The 18,980-nt window shown below is 41.8% G+C and overlaps 1 protein-coding gene across 1 annotated transcript in view; it reads right to left on the reverse strand.

Moving 5' to 3' along the window:
• FRMD4B (FERM domain containing 4B) overlaps positions 1–18,980 on the reverse strand; it is a 295,281-nt gene that overhangs the window by 64,979 nt on the left and 211,322 nt on the right. The window contains exons 8-11 of the mRNA XM_029601082.1: positions 11,665–11,748; positions 5,929–5,994; positions 2,441–2,498; positions 1,255–1,341 (exon numbers count right to left, since the gene is read on the reverse strand). Of these exons, the coding sequence (XP_029456942.1) occupies positions 1,255–1,341; positions 2,441–2,498; positions 5,929–5,994; positions 11,665–11,748 (295 nt within the window). The remainder of the gene's footprint in view (positions 1–1,254; positions 1,342–2,440; positions 2,499–5,928; positions 5,995–11,664; positions 11,749–18,980) is intronic.

Genomic DNA, 18,980 nt, shown 5'->3' on the forward strand with positions numbered 1-18,980 from the left:
CATTCTGTACTGGCCTGATAGTAATAAAGGCAGAAAAAGACCAAATAGTCCATCAAGTCTGCCCAGCAAGTTTCTAATGGTAGTATCTGCCGCTCTGTGCAGGATATTCCATGTTTCTGTTAAGGGTAGTAACTGCCGCCCCGTGTAGGTTACCCCCCAAGCCTTATGTTAAGGGTAGTCATAGTAACAATCCAAAGCAACAACTATTAAACCCATAACAAAATTACTGTTAGCAACTTTTTTACAGGATGAGCAGCCTTCTTGATAATTCATACAATGCTGCTGCTTGAACATGCTTTGCTTTTGAACCTGGCCGTAGAAGCAGTCCTGTCCTTTTTACTAATGTCTGTGAATCAGTACCTGGAGCATAAAAATCAGAACCCAGCACTGGCTGTCTGAATCAAATTCCCCTTTTTTTCCCCCTGCCGTCAAAGCAGAGAGCAATGCTGTATTTGCGTCAAAATCAGGTAAGCTAATTGGTTAAGGGTAGTAATCACCACATCTTCTGTTAGGAGTAGTAGCTGCCGCTCCATGCTGGTTACCCCCCATGAACACTTTTCTTCATTTCCAACTCTAGCCTTTATGGATAGACAGTGTTTACCCCATGCCTTTTTGAATTTATTTACTGTTTTTGTCTTTACCATCTCTTCTGAAAGGGCATGCCAGGCATTCACCACTCTTCTCTGTGAAGAAATATTCCCTGACGTTGGTTCTGAGTCATCCCCCCTGAAATTTCATATCGTGACACCTAGTTCCACTGTTTGCTTTCCAACAGAAAAGGTTTGAGGAACATGCGTCAGTAAAACCTTTCAGGTATCTGAAGGTCTGTATCACATCTCCCCCTGCACCTCCTCTCTTCCAGGGTATTACATATTCAGATCCTTCAACCTCTCTTCATAAAAGTCTTGCAATACAGACCCCACACCATTTTGGTCGTCCTACTCTGTCCCGTCTCTATCCTTTTTGAGATACGGTCTCCAGAACTGAATACAGTACTCCAGATGAGGCCTCATCAAGGGCATCTTCCAAACTGTAAACAGTGCCAGCTGATGGGTGGAGAGGTAGGTGATGCAAGGAGCACTAGTATCATTGGCTCCCTCTCAGTTTGCCCTTCCCTACCCCACACCCTTCCTCCTCCATTGTCCATTTCAGTTGCTGATCTTTCAATGTATTTTTGATGGTGCAGTTGTACCATTGCACTTATACAAGCCCTGCCACTGATCCGAAAGAAAGCTGCATCAAAGCAACACTTACCTTTCTAGGTTTCACCTTATCTTGTAAGTCGTACTGGCCAATTCCCTTATAACTGATCCCAAGCCACCATGGAATTCCTTGTTTGTCCTGCAGAATAAATAAGCCCCAGCATCATCACACCAAGTTTGAAATATGTGAAGTTTTCATACAGATTAAGTAATATCTCCATATTTTATCTCTGAAGAGACAGCAACAGGTAAAATAAATATATAGCTATGTCTATCTGTTATTAGCGGTTGATGTCCATAGGTTACTGGTTTTGTAATTTTATGAACATATGGGCTACTTGCTTTTTTTACATATATATATTTTTTTAAAGTGTTATTTGTTGTTGTATTTATGACTACTGGTAAATCGCCTTGAGCTATTGAAAAGGCAATTCACAAGGTGAAACAAATAAATATCAAAACGACAATCCCATTTTTAACATTCCTGCAGTGTTCAAAAACAAATCAGTAACCATGATGTAATACCACACGTAAAACTCTGAAATTCACCTTTTCTGTCAACCTGATTTTAGCTTTGGAATTCACATTCTTATATATTAAAATTATACAAGTATTTCAGATACATACTTTGTTCTGTTTTTAAGGGGACAATGTTTACAAGGAAGTTATAAGTGGCTGCAAGGACCCTGCAGACTAAGGGATTCTTATCAGTGGATGAATCACACTTGAAAAAAACCACCTGTGTGTTTGCGGAATTGTAATTTTTGGTCCATTTCTGAAGGCAAATGTGGCGCTTGAGATCACCACGAAGGGTCCTGTCCAGAGGGAGGATAAGGAACGGCTATCCTACCCTCAATCTTTGAAAAATGCTGTCTACTTTGCCATCCTGTCTCCTCCAACAGTCTCGGTTAATCTGATAGCTACCGAAATTGGCTCTTAAAATTGCCATCCTATGGCATAAGGCTTTCTCGCTACCATAATCCAAGATATCCTTCTTAATCATAAAACCTTATGCGCGCCTGGTCACAGACTTGTCAGTGAATCAAGACAAAACAGAAGCTTACATCAGTGAAATCCTGCTATACAAACACCTGTGAAGTGAATGGATTAGTGAAAGTTCTGGTGAGCTAAAAGGAACAACACTGCATTAACAAACAGGCACTGAAGATAGGGTTTTAGAGGAAATCCTTTTTCACTCCTGTAATCTTATTTTAGCGTTTGCAGTAATACGGACTAACCTTTACTCCATAGTAATGGACGCCATAGGTTGGCAGAGCTTCTACTATTGTCATATACCTGGAAAAAAAGGTGCAGCACACCTGAGGAATGTGTTTACTGGACCATCTGCAGTAGATGAATACTGTTACCATACAGGATTTTTTTTTAAAGCTTTGCGCCCCTCCCCCCCAGTTGTACATTTCAATCAAGCCCAACCTTATCTGTGCATTCAGGTTCAGTAACATTGAACAACTCGGGTGCCTCCTTGAACATGCTATACTTTGTAAACTTGGTTGATGTATATATATGGCACAGATTTAACCATGGTTGCAACAATATATTATTTTTTTCCTTCATCCATAATATGCAAAGAAACCTTTGGAACAATTATAGGGGCCGATGCAAAAAAGTTTAGCGCCCGCTAAACTTATATAGTGTTCACATATTTTGGTATTAGATTGGTATGATTGCATTTCTTTTTACAAAAATAAGAGAAATTTATCTTATTTGTATTATGATGAAAACTATAAAAAATAAAATTAAAAAAATAAATAAAGTGTCGGACACGTAATAGTAATTTATTCACTCCTTCACTTATTGCCGATTGGTCTCTTTACTGTCACATGTCAGTGAAAGGACCAATCACTTTCAGAAGGCTGTCCTGAAAGGGAATTGGTCCTTTCACTGAGAAATGTCAATGAAAAGGACCAATGGGCAATAAGTGAAGGAGTAAATAAATTAATATTAAGTGCCCGACACTTTAATATTGATTTATACACTCCTTCTGGTGCTGGTAGTCAGGTTCAGAGAATGGATGCTGAATTTATCAGCGTCCATTTTCCTAACCTCTGCCAGCACTTTTTTTTAAAACTTTTTTTTTTAATTATTATTTTTTTAAAGAGTTGTTCCTCCTACTTAACATCTCAATGATATTAAGTAGGAGGCAGTAGAGAAAAGCAGTTTTTTCTGCTTTTATGTACTAGGTTTAGTAGCGCTCAGCAATTAATGCCTGCTCTGGGCAGGCGTTAATTTCTGATTGCTAAAATGTGCGTCCTAGACGCACATTTTTTTTTTGCATAGGGACTGAATAGCTAATAGCCTCATTCACATGCATTTACATATGATGAGCGCTATTAGTTTCACTCCACGTTGGACGTGCGTTGTAGAGGCGCCTATACAACCCGCATCCAACTGCGGGTTATACAGTGCGCTGGGCTAAGTGTACTGTATTGTATCGGCCCCATAGTATTTCTGCATATGCCAACTTCATGTTTCTGGAATCAATTTTCAAAGGGTTTAGGTTCCTAAATTGGGGATCTCTGAAAATTTACTAGGGATATCAATAAATTTAGGGGCCTAAAAAGTGGATCACTATGGGGGTCACATTAAGGTGGGGAAAAAATGTCAGATGCTCAACATGGATTTTCAGCACTTAGGAGCCTAAATATAAGCAAATGAGAGAGAGAGTGAGAGTGAGAGAGAGAGAGAGACTGTATAAGGCCTTCATAGTAGTCAACTATTTATAATCACTATAGGAGGGGCCAGCTAATAACTGGAGGTAAGATTTTAGTGGTGGTTTAGGGTTTTGGGGCCAGTTTGACATGCAGAGTTAGACATGTGAACAGCACAGTACACCTCAGTGAAGATTTGATGTCAATAGGAGTGAGGAAAGTCTCACAAAGATGAAATTTCTACAATGTTCTTGTCCTAGCTTGATAGTACCCTATTATAGGGAACTGTGCTCTTTGTATGTCTCACTCTACATGTGAAACTGGCCCCAAAATCCTAAGCCATCACCAAAACCTCACCTCCAGTTATTAGCTGGTCCTCCTATAGTGATATAAATAGTTGAATACTGTGAAGGCCTCCCCAGAGGATCTCTCTCTCTTTCTACTCCACTCCACTCCTCTCCCCTCTCCAAGCCCCGAAATGTAATTTGCAATATTTATCACAAATTGCGTTACAGCCGTTTCAGGCATATCGCACAGCTTAACGCCAGCAAAAAAGGTGACGTTATTTCCGGTGTTAAAAGCATGCCATAGTATGTGTTATGCTATCGCATGGTGCAATATTGCCCCTCATTTTCATTAACCCCTCCCCAATCCCGCCCCTTCAAAACGTTTGCATTCAAACCATGCAGTAACAATTATCAAATGTGTTATGGCGTTAATGCGTTATTGCGGGTGTTAATGCCATAACGAATTTTGATGAATGACCCTATGTTAGCTGGAAAACTAAGCTCCCGAAACACTTCTCACCCTGATCCTCATTTATCCGGCTATCTTTTTAGCCAGATAAAAAATTAAATGGCTAAGTGGCAGCCGCTGACCACAGCTGGATATTCAAAGGCATCATTTAGCTAAGTCCTAACTTAGCCGACTAAATGGAGCTGAATATTGGGCCCTTAAGATTCTAAAATTGGCTGAAATTTGGCACTTAAATTAGGCATCTAAATTTAGACACTTTTTTTTTTTAATATATGTCTTCAACTTCCTTCTCAGATTTCAAATCCTGCATTCTACAATTTGTTCTAGGACTTATAACTGTAGAAAGGGGAGGCAGAATCCAAGGGGCAGGGAAGGAGAGGACAGAATCTGAGCATATCTGAAAAAAAAAAAAAAAAATCTTTTTTTGATCCATCAGTTTTCTCCTGCTCCTTTGGGCTTCTAATATAAATCAGAACTGAGACTTTGATCTGGCACCATAAACCTTCATTTGCAGCTCCCTATTTGATATTCCCTCCCAGCCCAGTTATTGAAGCGAGTCCTTGGCCAAGGGGGGGCACAAAACCAGAACTCTGCAATCATGGCTCCTAGGTCTAGCCACTAGGTACCTCCCACTAGAAGCTGTGAACTCTACTACCACAGCATCCCCAACCCCAGCCAAACCAGGGAACAAGAGTCTCGGCCTAGGAATTGAACACAGATCCTTAGCTGGCCCAAAAATGGCATTCCGCCAACTTTTTCTGATTCGTTTCAACTCCATAATCAGAGCATCAGACCCTCATCCCCAGGCCGAACCATACAAGTTAGTCATGTTGCGACCCACCCACAAATGCAAGAAACATCACTTCTTTTCCCCAGTCTGGAGCCAGCACTACAGTCATCTATGTCCTCCACAGGAAAGATTTTGTTGTGGGGCCCAACAACTATGTAACGAAGCATGATATTAAAAAGTAATTCCCAGCACTGCAAACATCCCTCCTGCTGGCAATCACATAAGGAAACCAGCTGTACGCTGTTAAGAATGACTTCCACCAAGATGGGACTCACTTATACCGGTTCTCTCTCAGCTAAGGCTGCCCAAGCTGCTCTTCTCGTTGTTGCCAGCCTTCTCTCTGAGTGCTGAATGTGCCTTGTGCCCCACCCCAAATTAAAAAAAAAAAAAAAAATCGGCTATATTTTTATAGCCGCAAATGCTGAACAAATCCAAAATCGTATCACTGCGCAGGCCTGAACCACGTGTAAGCAATCTAGAAGCCAGGGCAAAACAAGTAAAATATACTCACTGGACAATAGCCTGCCCTCTGGTTAGACCTTTCAGCTTTTTGCAATACTCGATCACTCTGTCCTCACTGCAAAACAAGCAGGAATAAAGAGCTCAGGCCGCAATCCACTACAGAATTACAAACCGATGAAACAATATGCTGCCCTCGTCATCATTAGAGTGTTATTTACAGAAATGATAGTATACACAGTACTGCACAAAGGAAGCAGAGACGTGTGAATAAAGGACAGAAGTGGTTAAAACATCAATTAGAAAAGTTTTTAAAAAAGGTTATTTGATGCAAAATACTTTTTCCCCATAGTCCAGCGTCTTGAATACCCAGACATTGCTCCTGTCGTACTCCACTGCTGAGTCATGAGCTACGATGCCAGATCTTCCACTTTATAAAATGGGTCTAGTCTGTATTGCTTGTGCTTTCCTGAAGCATCAAAATTTCCAGTTTCTAAAATTTGCTAATCAACACAAGCTCAAACTGTATCACGGCACATTATGGAACGATGAATCCCTCCGTCTATGGTATTCAACCTAGTTCAAGTCTAGAACTCTAATTCAAAATACCTGTTGACTCCCAATTTATGTAACTTCTAGATCTTTATTCTGATTAATCTATAGAAACATAGAAATGACGGCAGAAAAAGACCAAACGGCCCATCCAGTCTGCCCAGCAAGCTCCCACACTTATTTTCCCATACTTATCTGTTTCACAGACCAAGTTCAGGGCCCTTGTTGCTAACTGATTCAAATTTCCTGCCACCCTCTGCCATTGATACAGAGAGTAATGTTGGAGTTGCATCAAAGGTGAGCATAAGGCTTAATGAAAGCAGCTGAAGCTAACATACAGAGGGGTACTAAATATCTGTGCAGGAAGAAGTTTATGTTTCTTCCTCCTTACTTTATTTCTATTTATGGAAAATTACTAGGGATGGGCAGGCCCCCCAATTTTTTTTTTTGGGAGTTTTAAATCTAAAAACCTTTTTATTTACATGCTGATTTTAAAAGCATTGCTCACGCAAAAACGCCCATATATGTGCACAAGTGGGCCGCGTGCAATGCAATGCAGATTTTAAAAAGCCACAAAATTTGGATTATGTACCCATCGCATGCGTGAGGAATAAGGGAGTGGAAAAGGGATGGGGCCTGCGCAGGGCCAAGACTTTTGTTCCTACGTCCGTATTTTAAAACCAAAAACTGCAGCCCACACACACTAGATATCCGTGTAACTTTACTGTTACCCCTGATGAGGAGCAAGTCTGTAGATCTCAAGTTTTAGGGCTCACAGAACAGGGCGAGGGGGTCTGGGTCAACTGGGCAGCATGCAGGATGATGAACCAGAGGGGTCCGAAAGACCTCAATGTTAACTGGAGAAACTGGTGGATAACTGGAAAGCCGGAAATGTGCCTCGTGCAAGCACGTTTTAAAATTCACAGCAGACAATGTCCTATGGAAGACAAACCGCTAGCTGTGCTCAAGTAACCTCTTAAAATTAGGAGCATACTTCCATGCGGTTGGTGTATTTTACAACATATGCGTGCAAGTGCGCGCACGATTAAACATTCCAGCGTATCTTCGCTTGCCTGCAAATATGCAGGTGTATGGGTACATGAGCGCTCGTTTTAAAATTACTGCTTAATGTTTATTTCGTTTGCCACAATGAAATAAATATTTTAACCCCCCCCCAAAAAAAAAAATGCTAGGGAGCCCTGGTACCCCACCCCCAAAATGATGCCAGGGCTAGGAACCACCCCAGCCACCACTCACTCCTCCTGTGGGGTGACCTGCAAAGTAAAAAGGGTAGGAGTGATGCCCACGTGCCTTCTGCCCCATCAGTGTTGTCTTCAAAATGGCTCTGGTCGGCCCTGAGCCAGGTGCCATATTGATGTCACAAGGCACCAGTCTCAGGGCCAGCAGGCGCCATTTTCTTGTATGGCTGTATAAGAAAATAGTGCCGGCCGCCCAGAGACTGGCGCCATTTTAAAGTTGCTATGGCACTGGTCTGAGGGCCAGCCGGCACACAGATGGGATAGGAGGCGAGTGGGCATCCCCCTCATGCCCCTTCTGCTTTGCAGTTGACCCCATAGAAGGGGTAAATTGGGATCAGGGCGGTTCGTCAGTCCGCAGCCTATGGAAGGCTCCCCCCCTGCCCAAACGAAAAGAAAACCAACATAAAATGTTTGTTTTTTCTTGTGATCTATTTTGAAAATGTACTGAAACTAAATAATAAATGTCAATGACATTTTTTATTTCATTTCAAATGAATGCATATCCATTCCTAATAGCAAAATTCCAGCATTCTAGCACCAGACAGCTGGAATCCTTATTGCCCTTAGGCCTACCGGTCTTAAGTCTGCTTGTGTTAAAGGATTTCCAAAGTTAATGGGTTCAAGTGACAGGAGAAAAGTGTCAGATGTAGCTGGCACCCTCTCTCATTACCAACAAGCAATGCAGTACCAGTTTTTGGAGAATTCTTCTCTCTTTCTACTCCACTCTGCCCCTACCCCTTCCACCCTCATCTCACATCTGCCAGGCCAAGGACCTGGTGAACAAGGAAAAAAAATCTAAGGAGAAAAGCAATGGATATTGTGAGACCATACATTCTTTCCTTGAAATTGGGGCAGATGGCCAGTAGAGGACACTCTACAGGAGAAATTGACCAAAAAGGAAATTACTCTGATGCAAAGTCTCTTGGGAGTTGTAGTACTAAAAGGAATCTGGCCTGCAAGGCCAGAAGGAAGTAATTAGGAAATTAAGATAGGAATGAAGAAAAGCACACAGCTGGAAAACAGTCAGCTGTCCTTCAGGCATGTGTTTTGTCCAGATCAGAGATTTTTGTAATGATCTTTAAGCAGCTTTGCCTAACATGCAGGCCAATACAGTACAGTGTGCTCTGGCGGAGCGCACTGTTAACCTGCGATTGGATGCACATTTTTGACGCGCTAGCGTTACCCCTTATTCAGTAAGGGGTCAAAAACGTGCATCCAACCCCCCTGAACCTAATAGCGTCCGCAACATGGAAATGCATGTTGATGGCCCTATTAGTCATTCCCGCGCGATTCAGAAAGGAAAATGTGCAGCCAAGCCGCACATTTTACTTTCAGAAATTAGCGCCTACCCAAAGGTCGGCGCTAATTTCTCTGGGTACCGGGAAAGTGCACCGAAATGCAGTAAAGACTGCTTTTCTGTGCACCCTCCGACTTAATATCATGGCAATATTAAGTCAGAGGTCCCGAAAGTTACAAAAAGTTAAAAAAAAAAAAATTTGATGTCGGCCCGCGACTCGAAAACCGCTGACAGCCGCCGCTCCTGTCCAAAAAGAGGCGCTAGGGACGCGCTAGTGTCCCTAGAGCCTCTTTTTACCGCCGGCCCTAATTTGAATACTGAATCGCGCGCACAGGAGAGTGGCCTGTGCGCGCACCAGGAGAGCGGGCGTTCACCCACTCTCTCGCGGACTTTACTGTATCGGCCCGAAAGTGATGTACAGGCTTCAGTTTGCAACTGGGCTGGAGAGTTCTGTACTAACAGGCATTAGGCAATGAGATAGGATAACTCCTATTTTAAAAGAGAGTTTCAATGATTGCCTATTAGAATTTGCTTGGAATTCAAAATTTTAATATTGAAGCCTTTAATAATGCTAGATCTTCTTAGCTAAAAATTGGCTATTTCCTTATCTTCCCACCTGCAACTTATGTTCTGCAAATGATCTTCTCCTAGGAGATATTCTCGTGGAGGATAAAATTATACATCTCTTAATATTCAAAGAGGGCCTGAAAGCGCTTTAGAATCTTAACATTCAAAATCTAACTGTAATAAAGAGGAAAGTTGCCCTGTGCCTGCATCGCTAGTATGCAAATTGAGCTCCACCCCTCTTCCTCTGTAATCTCCAGCATCTCCCTTCTTTGTCTGTATGGAATTTGAGCCCACCCTGGAAAAGAAACATTGGTGGTAATGAACGGCAAATTTACCTTTCCCCGCCTACCTGGAAAGAGACATATTGGTGGTAGTGGACAGTGCAATCTCCCCTCTCCCCCTTAACCACTAGCTCCTATTGGCCACAAAGAAAGAGCAGGAGAATGGCAGCCTTACAGTGCCTCTGGCGCGCCCTCGCTCTGCCTCTGCCAGGGTCTGAACCACGTGGTTGAAAGCACAACTCTTGGACCCTGGCAGAAAAGACATGCCTGAGATACTCCAAGGCCGCTGTCCTCCTCCTGTTTGGCTAATAGTATCCAGTGAGTGAGGGATCTTGAGGGGGAAGGGGGCAGCGTGCGCCAGAAAGAGAGTGAACCAGGGATTGTGGGGTGGGGGAGACAGAATGAATCAACCAAGGGTAGGGGGAGTGAGTGAACCAGGGTAAGTGAGGGGGCGAACTGAAGCAGGTGAATGGAGGGGGGGGGGGCACTGAATCAGGGTGAATGAGGGGTTTCAGAGGGAGAAATAAACCAGGGTGGGTGAGTGGTTTGTGGGGGAAACAAGAGTGAGTGAGGAGATCGGAAGTGTGAGAGAGAGAGAGAGAGAGAGATTGGTGGGGGGAAATGAGTGACCAGCGGAAGTGGGGAAGAGAGTGAGCGAACTGGGGATGGGAGGAAGTGAACCGGAGTAAGTGAGAGGTTTGTGGAGTGAGAAGAGGGAGTGAACCAAGTTAACATGAGGGGGTATTGGGGGGAGCACAATAGTGAACCAGGGTAAGTGAGGGTTTAGGGGGGGAGTAAGCCCGAGTGATTGAGGGTTTCATGGGGGAACCAGGGTGAGTGAAGGGGTTGGTTGTGGGTGGAGGAAGTGAAAGGGGGAAAGTGAGGGGTCAAAGGAGATTTGGAAGGGGGAATAAGGGAACATGATTCTAGTACCTACATCTCAATTATGCACTTTCTATACTTCACAGTATTTCCCTGTCATTGGACAGGCTTTTACTACTAGTACCTTACAGTTACAGCTGGACAAATGAATTCTCAGTAGCCTAGTGACTCACATAAGGACAGAGCTCTTGACTCGTAAAACGAAGACCTAGACATTAGTCTAAATTTCCTCCTTGACAAGCAAACTCCACCAGCCCTCTCAATCTTAATACACATTTGTCTCTTGTATGCCATTTTGATTCAAGTGTATGGAAAACACTACATAAAACTACGTTTTTGTTTAAGTATGTAAACATTTTCTTCCAAATGCTAGCATTATTTTAAAAAAACGGGCCAGATTTTCAAAAGGTTACTCATGCCGGGCCTATTTTCAAAAGGCCCGGGGACACGCGTAAAGACCCGGGAAGCGTGTAAGTACCGGGGCTTTACTAAAGGGGCGGGACCAGAGGCCTCCGACACAGCAGCCATTACCGCTGCCGGCGCGCGTGCAACTTGCGCCTGCCCAGAGGCAGGCACAAAAGGTAAGATAACAGTCAGGGGGGGAAAGGTTAGGGAAAGGGGTTGTAAGGTCAGGCTAGGGGGGGAGGGAACGGCGGAAGGAAGAGTGGCTCGGCTCGTGCAAGGTGCACAATTGTGCGACCCCTTGTGCGCGCCGACCCCCGATTATATAACCTGCGCGCACCTATGTTATAAAATCGCGTGTCCTTTTAAAATCTACATATAAAGTAATATGGCTGCTAAATAACTATTTCCAGAGCAGTACAGCACTTAATTTGTTTCAGAAATGCTGGACTATTCGTTAATCTAAAGTTTGTTAGCCTGACAGGAATTCCCTGGATGCTGCCGTGTGGGAGCCTTCCTCGCAGGCCGTACTTGGCTGACGAGCTTACCAATAAGCAAGGGAGGGGTGCTCCTGCAGCGTTTTCGTTGGGAGAGCGGGCAGTGCCTTTAAATCTTTTCTTGTGGTTTCATCACTGAAATAAAGAACGAGACAAATGAAAAAAAAACTTTCAGAAATACAGGCACAGCACCTACTAAAAGCGTTAGCTCGTGGGCTCAGCTTCCAAATAGTAAGTTTGTCATGGCAGTGTTATTCTATAGCCCCTCTTGCATGACAATGCTGGATGATCGCATCATGTGGAAGGCTATTATCATCTAACCAGCCGGCTGCCACAAGGATGAGAGAATACTGAAGTCAAGCTCCTACTGAGCTGAGCCCGATTCAACTTCCACAGAAATTTTGGATTTCTCCCCAGATCTGGGGTAACCTGAAAAAAAAAAAAAAAAACCAAAACAAAAAACTCTGAAATGGAACTGAAAAATCCACTTTGGATAATTCAGATTGGTTCTACCAGATTGTTCTAAGATCGGAAGTGGATTTTTTGATGGCCTTCAGGATTTCTTTTTCCATACGGTTGGTCAAACTGATCAGCCAAACCTTTGAAACTTTTTTCAGGTTCACCCCTGTGCCTTGAGAATCTGGTTTAAGACATATGCACAACTCTAAATAGACAATAGGAAGAGGAGTGAGAGAAGCCAGTCAAATTTAAAGATGCTGAAAGGACTTTAAGCAAGTATTAGGTAATTAACCAATCAACCAATGGTAATGTCAGAAATACACCAAGGGCCCTGCACTGCAGAAGCATTACAAAAAGAGTCCAAAAGGATGCAGAATAAAAAGCTTACAAAAATTAAAAACTGATTTGTGTTCTGAATGCTAACTTTAAAAAAACATCTCAGTGTTTCAATGCAATGTGGCCTTCTCTCTGTAACACTATAATGGAAACATTCAATAACCTATGGCATTCCAGACATGACAACCGAATACGTTCTTTATTCACAATCACTGGTAATTAAGAGATTTTCCTTTTTCAAAACAATATGATCAAGAATTCTGCTTTTTTGCTGTAAAACTTCAAAGTCAAAAGCATATTTAAGAACGATATCATGAGCTCCAATGAAATTAAGGTGTGCCAGTGGTGAATGGCAAATGTCTACGCAGAGAGGTGGGCTCTAACGATTAAACCAGAGGAATTGCAATTCAGAAGACCTGGGCTGTGAGTTTAAGGGTCATCCTTGCCACTGACAGTGTGACCTGTGCTATCAGACCCTGCTGAAAAACAAGAGACTTGACAATGTGGATTTCCTGGTCAACAAACTATTAATATTGGCAAATTATCATCTGCCTTGAGTGTATTTGTTGCTTGCATCCATCTAGAAGCGACAAGTGCATACACAAATAATGCACTGTACAGCAAGAATGAAATAACTGCCCTATTGTGTAGGGTAATCTTTGCCTCAGGCAAGAATGTGATTTTTACATGCTTTAAAAAAAAAAAAAAATCAGTGACTACAAACAACAGATGAATAGCAGCCAGTAAGATGTTTGTAAGATAGTACACCAACAAAAAATGCGCTGCCCCAGAAAACACTGATGCTACAAAAAGATTTTATTATGAAATTTAAAGAATATATTCACATTGGGACAGAGGCACTAGAGTATTTTTTTTCCTATTTTGTCCCTCTGGGAAGGATGCTTAGTACATCTGGCCCATTATTTGAGCTTAACAGAAGCTTAATGGGAAAGAATAATTAAATCCATAAGTGGGTGTTAAGTGCCCTTTGGAGGGACAACTAACTATCCCATATGCCACTGGGGAGGGAACTCTCAATGTCTTATCACAAAAAAGGAGCAACTTTATAAAGGCATTACATGCATTGATGTAGCATATCTCATTGCAATTTTGAAAAGTCCATTGTTGCACATGAAATCTTTTGAAAATTCAGCCCTATGGAGTGAATTTTCAAAGGAGTTACATGCGTAAAGTTTTCAAACGCTGTTTTACGCACGAAAATCTTTTTGAAAAATTACCCCCTAAGCTTTGGAAAAGAGAGAGGATGGTAATTCTTGGAAGAGTTACATTTACTTCCGAACTCCGTAGTGCAGTCAAAATTTCTACTTGCCCGTGTGGTCTTAACATAGCTTAGAAATGGCCACATTTTCTGGTGACTAAGTGATGCTTTTGCCTTATTTTATTTCCCTGTTGAGGAAGCAGTGCATTGTGGATATGAAAAATCCCAAACCACCACTACTTTATAACCACACAAAAAAAGGCAGCTGTATCTCTTCTTGATGCTTCATGACTAGGGCTTGATTTATGGATTAACACCAAAACCTAAAATAACCCTATAGCTCTAATGCAACCGTACAAGTAGCAACCCTTGTATGACCTGGAGTCATCTGTTTGTCTCGAGGAGGAGGATACACATGAAGTACTGCAGCAGGGAACTCCTACCAGCTCGGCAAGTGGAGACTATGCTTACCTCCATATTCTTGTTTTGGATTTCGAGAGGTGAAAGTTTAGATCTTAGGATCCATGTCCAGAAAACAAAAAACAAACAAAAAAACCCCAGCAATAGCCCATCGAAGTACAAAGCGGACAAGGACCACTATATCTTCCGAAACAGTTGTGCAACCCAAAACAGGTGCAGCATTGTGACGCAATGAAACCTTAAAAATGTCTTGTTCTTGCACTGAAAGATAGAACATGATAGAAGATAAAGACCATATGGCCTATCCAATCTGCCCGTCTACACCACCTGCTTAAGGCTGCAATCCCTTCCTCTCCCTCAGAGATCCCCTTTTCTTGCCCCATGCTTTCTTGAGTTCTGATACAGTCCTCGACTCCACTACCTCCACTGGAAGATTGCTCCATGCATCCACCACTCCTTCTGTACAGAAATATTTCCTTAGATTACTTCTGAGTCTACTCCCTTTCAACTCATTCAGAGTTTTAATATTCCTTTACTGCTGGGCTCTCAATTTTGTTTGAGCCCATGAAGCTTCCCATTCTATCCATTGATGATGTGGCAGTGCCCTCCCTACTCTGCAAAGATTTACTAGTATAATAGAAGTGTGCTAACTGGAAACACTCGTTCGTAGAATCTGCTCCTTTTCTCTATGGACTGAGTAATATTGCAGCTTAGGTTTGTGGCTAAAGCAGTAACACATGAGTCACGCTTTGAAGTAATGAAATGTGATTCAAGTGAGTAGTTCCCTAAAATTCTAGGAATGAAGAAGGAGCCGTAAAAAAAACAAAACCAAAACAAAACGGATGGACTACAACCAGGCCATGTGGCATCTAATGGAGCATAAAAAGTGCAACATTTTGATTTTCCGTGAAAAATGCCAAAATCCATGAAATAGCAAATTTTAGTCTCCCTCCTCCCCCTAAATAAGACTTTCCTATGAAACAAACCTATGAATGTGACATTATTGATGCAAAATTATGAAAAGCAATTTATAAAGGGCTTTTCTCCCATTATTTGTCCATGTCAAAGACCTTGATGAGTAAGGCATCCCCTGCTGCCTTAAAAAAAAAAGTCACTGCGAGAAACAAACAGTCTATGTTGTTGGTCTCTATGGCAGTGGGGTTGGGGAAGGAGTTTGGTTTCCTTTCAGTACAAGGATTTATTAGAAACTCAGATTTTTCACCGGAATAACAGAATTACCACACACAGTTCTTACTGAAGAAATACTGTGGGTTGTTTTTTTTTTAAGGTTTCAAAATCGTACAGGTGTCTGACACTTGTTATACACGGGTACCACAGCACTTGCACAGTCCGTCAAAGCAATATCTGGGACACAAACTCCAAGTGCTGCAAGAGTGCCTTCCTGTAAGTAAGGCAAATTCACCTTGTTAACCCAACTTATCAACAGCCTTGACTCCAGGCAACTATTGCTCATTCTGTATTGTGTGCTCAAAATGAACTGCACCTGCCACTTAAAATTAGGAGTGGCAGCAATAATTGCTGGAGCTGCCATTTATTTTGCTTCCATCCTGGTACTACTTAATAAGGCATGCGTTAACCTGGGAGACCATGCAAACATTAGTCAGGCAAACTTGAACTGCACCTTAAATAAAAACACATACTGCTGTTACTCTAAAATTGTTACTCATAACTCTATAACTGTTATGAATTACCATGCCTCCGGCAATCCTTTTCTTAACATACTTTTCATTACAATCCCTAGATAGGGCCCTTCTTCAGCAGGAGGAACCTGTGTGGTCTCAAAAGCTCATGTGCAACATCTCTGTTCAAACAAAAAGTACCACTTGACAGAGAAATCTTCTGTCTGTCCAGAGAACAGGTACAGAATGTGCAGTGGTAGCACAACTTCTCCTGTTGCTGTTGGAGCAGCATTTTAGGAGGTCCACCTGCTCAGGTGGGAAGGTTATTCGGTCTCCAGTCATTGGGATTTTTGGTAGAGACTGCTGACAAGATAGCCAGTGGGTTCTAATCATGAGTCTATTTTTAAAGTGATGTGGATGCCCACACCCTTGAAACCAGACTGAGACTACCAAGGCCACTGAATGAACTTCTGAGGGTAATGCCTATCAATACTGACCTAATTCATACTGGATCCAGCAATCTAGAGGTAAAAAGGTCTTCGTTTCCCTCTGCCCTCCATTCTTCCCATGTAATGACGTATTAATGCTCGTTCTTTTCTCCTGCATTAATTTACCCTTTGGTTTGGGTTTGCATAAACTTTATCCTTACCATATAGTTTTAGTATATGGAAGTTTAGCATGCTGACTTCAGTGTATCTCACTAACACATAATAAATAATAATAGTACCAATATTAAGGAGAAGATAACATCATGCAGTATTTCTTCAGATCATCAACATACAATGCAGCAAGTGCATGTGGAAAGTACACCAGGTTCAAAATCCTAAGGTCTACAGTAAAGGAGAGATTATTCATGGCCAACATGATACCTAGGGGAGAGACGAACAAAGTGGACTAAATACTTGCATGCACACGCCCTTCCTGTTCAAAGATCAGCTTAGTTCAGTTTTTATTTGTATCTCTGATTAAAGTACTAAAGTTTAAGTTTTATCACCTTGGCGTTCTGCGTTCCTGCTAAGATATATAAATCCTTTGATATTTTGAACTTCATGAGCTTGCTATTCAGCAGCTTGAGCAGTGGACAAGTTATCTGGCTAAAGTTGGTCAGGTTATTTATTTATTTAATGTTTTTTTTTCTAGACCGATATTCGTTGGGAACATCACATTGGTTTCCAGGTAACAGAATTAGCAACAGGCTTTACATTAAAATTGAGGTAAAGAAACAAAATCCGGTAACAAAAGTTAGCAACGGGCTTTACATTAAAAATGGAAGTCAGGAAACAAAATCAAGTAACAAAACAGTATCAGGGAGTTAACCATAAGATAAAGGGGGGAGAGATATGAGAAAATGAATCCTAAAAACTAACATGATGGAAAGGAAGAGATAGGAAGGGGTAGAGATATACGATGCATCTCACTAATTGAAAGGAAGACATGAGAGAGGTGGAGATTTCAGACTATTTACAATAGAAGGCGTTGGGATATTTACATTAGGTTGCGTTAAGATCTGAGTAAAAGCAAAAGCTATTTAGAAAGCGGTCAATGTAGTAAAGAAGGACTAGTATTGCAATATATCAAGAGGTACAAAAGTATGTGAGAGGTTGTTGTGTAGAGTCAGTTAAAGGACTGCTTGAACAGCCAAGTTTTAAAGTTTTTGTTTAAATTATTTTTTTTTTTGTCTGGGATATCCAGCGAGGTGCTCTCAAAGTCCTAGTTAGTCGAATAACTTTATCCAGCTAACTTTAGAACAGCTCTCTGGTACAATCAGAGTTAACCAGATAAGGAAAGCCAGATAAGTTAACTTCACCCTGGAATGTCACAGACCACCTCCAAGTTATCCAAGTGTTAAGTATTATCCAGCTATTTACTTAGCTGGATAACTTGGACGCGATCACAAGTGCAGGAATTTTAAATGCCCGTGCTTTATTCAAATAAGTCCCACACTCAGCTGGACAAACCATTTGAATATTAATTCCCCCACAATATGTTTTCTAAAGTTCATCCTGCATGGATATATTTGAAAATATCAAAGATAAGAGGAAAAGAAAAAGCCTACAAGAAAACTGCACTTTTGGTTTCAACCTTATTGAGAAATTTGCATGCAATGGGCTCTTGCTTGTGGATGGATATAAATCACCTAGAGATCCATGTTCAGTCAGTCTGTCCAGCTGAGTTCGAGACTTGGTTTGACAAACGACAGTTTTCTAACTTTCTGCCAAGTTCACCAGCTCCAACTTATCCAGCTAAGTTGCTGCTTAGATGAAAAAGTAGCCAAAGAAACTGAAGGCCTTCCAATGAAGCTTACTTACCCATATACAACTCTGATATTCAGAGTTATCCTGGTAAGTCTAGAACTGCTTCGTTGCACATATAAAGTTATCCGGATAATTTCAATTTAGCCAGGTATATTTGGTGGCACAGCTGAATATCCTATTTAAATTATTTGGGTAACTTCCTAGAACTGCCTGTCATGGAATGCGGACTACCTAATGAATAAGAAGCACGCTTGCTTTTCATCCTTACATACCTGATCCAACACTGCAGCTAAAATAAAAAAACTCTAAATATTCTTATTAAACTAGCTGGATTTAATTTTCAGATTTTAAGTACCTTTGTTCTTGCCAAAGAAAATTCAACTGCCCAGTACTGTGCGCACCAGTTTGGTCTCAGCAAGTACAAACCCACCAAACTTATGTACAACTTAATTCAACAATGTGTATCAATACTGGTACTTTCCAATCAACAAATATCTCTTGGCTACCAGTACTGAGCAATATTGTCCCCCCTCCATACATCAAGAGGGAGAATGAAGCTAGAAAGCTCCTGGGACAGGTCTACTCTTCTTCAAACCTGCCATATTCAACAATTTCCTTAACTCCCCGGCGATGTGTCTTTCATTGTACCATCCCATAATCACTATGCCCACCATATCAAGAAGTAACAACTGAGGAGCCGTGCTGAGAGGATCTGCAGACAAATCATCATTTATAACCCACTGTTTGCCTACCGGGCTTTGATCTTCTAAGGAGACTGTGGGTTCTCCAAATCCATTTCTGGACTGGCCAAGGTATGCAGTCATCCAACATCAGTAGGGTCTTGTGTATCACCCAAGATGCAGCTGCAGTGCAGTTAAAAATACAACTCACACTGATGAGGAGTGTCCTGTGACTAAACTGGAGGAAGGGCTTCAGGAACTTTCATTTAGCCACTGATAAGGCTATTGCTTCGCTCTAGGATTATGCACACACTAAATATACAGCCCAAAAGAGGAAGTGAAGTGTAATCTTTATTGA

Source organism: Rhinatrema bivittatum, chromosome 4 (assembly GCF_901001135.1).
Source record: "Rhinatrema bivittatum chromosome 4, aRhiBiv1.1, whole genome shotgun sequence".
NCBI lineage: Eukaryota > Metazoa > Chordata > Amphibia > Gymnophiona > Rhinatrematidae > Rhinatrema > Rhinatrema bivittatum.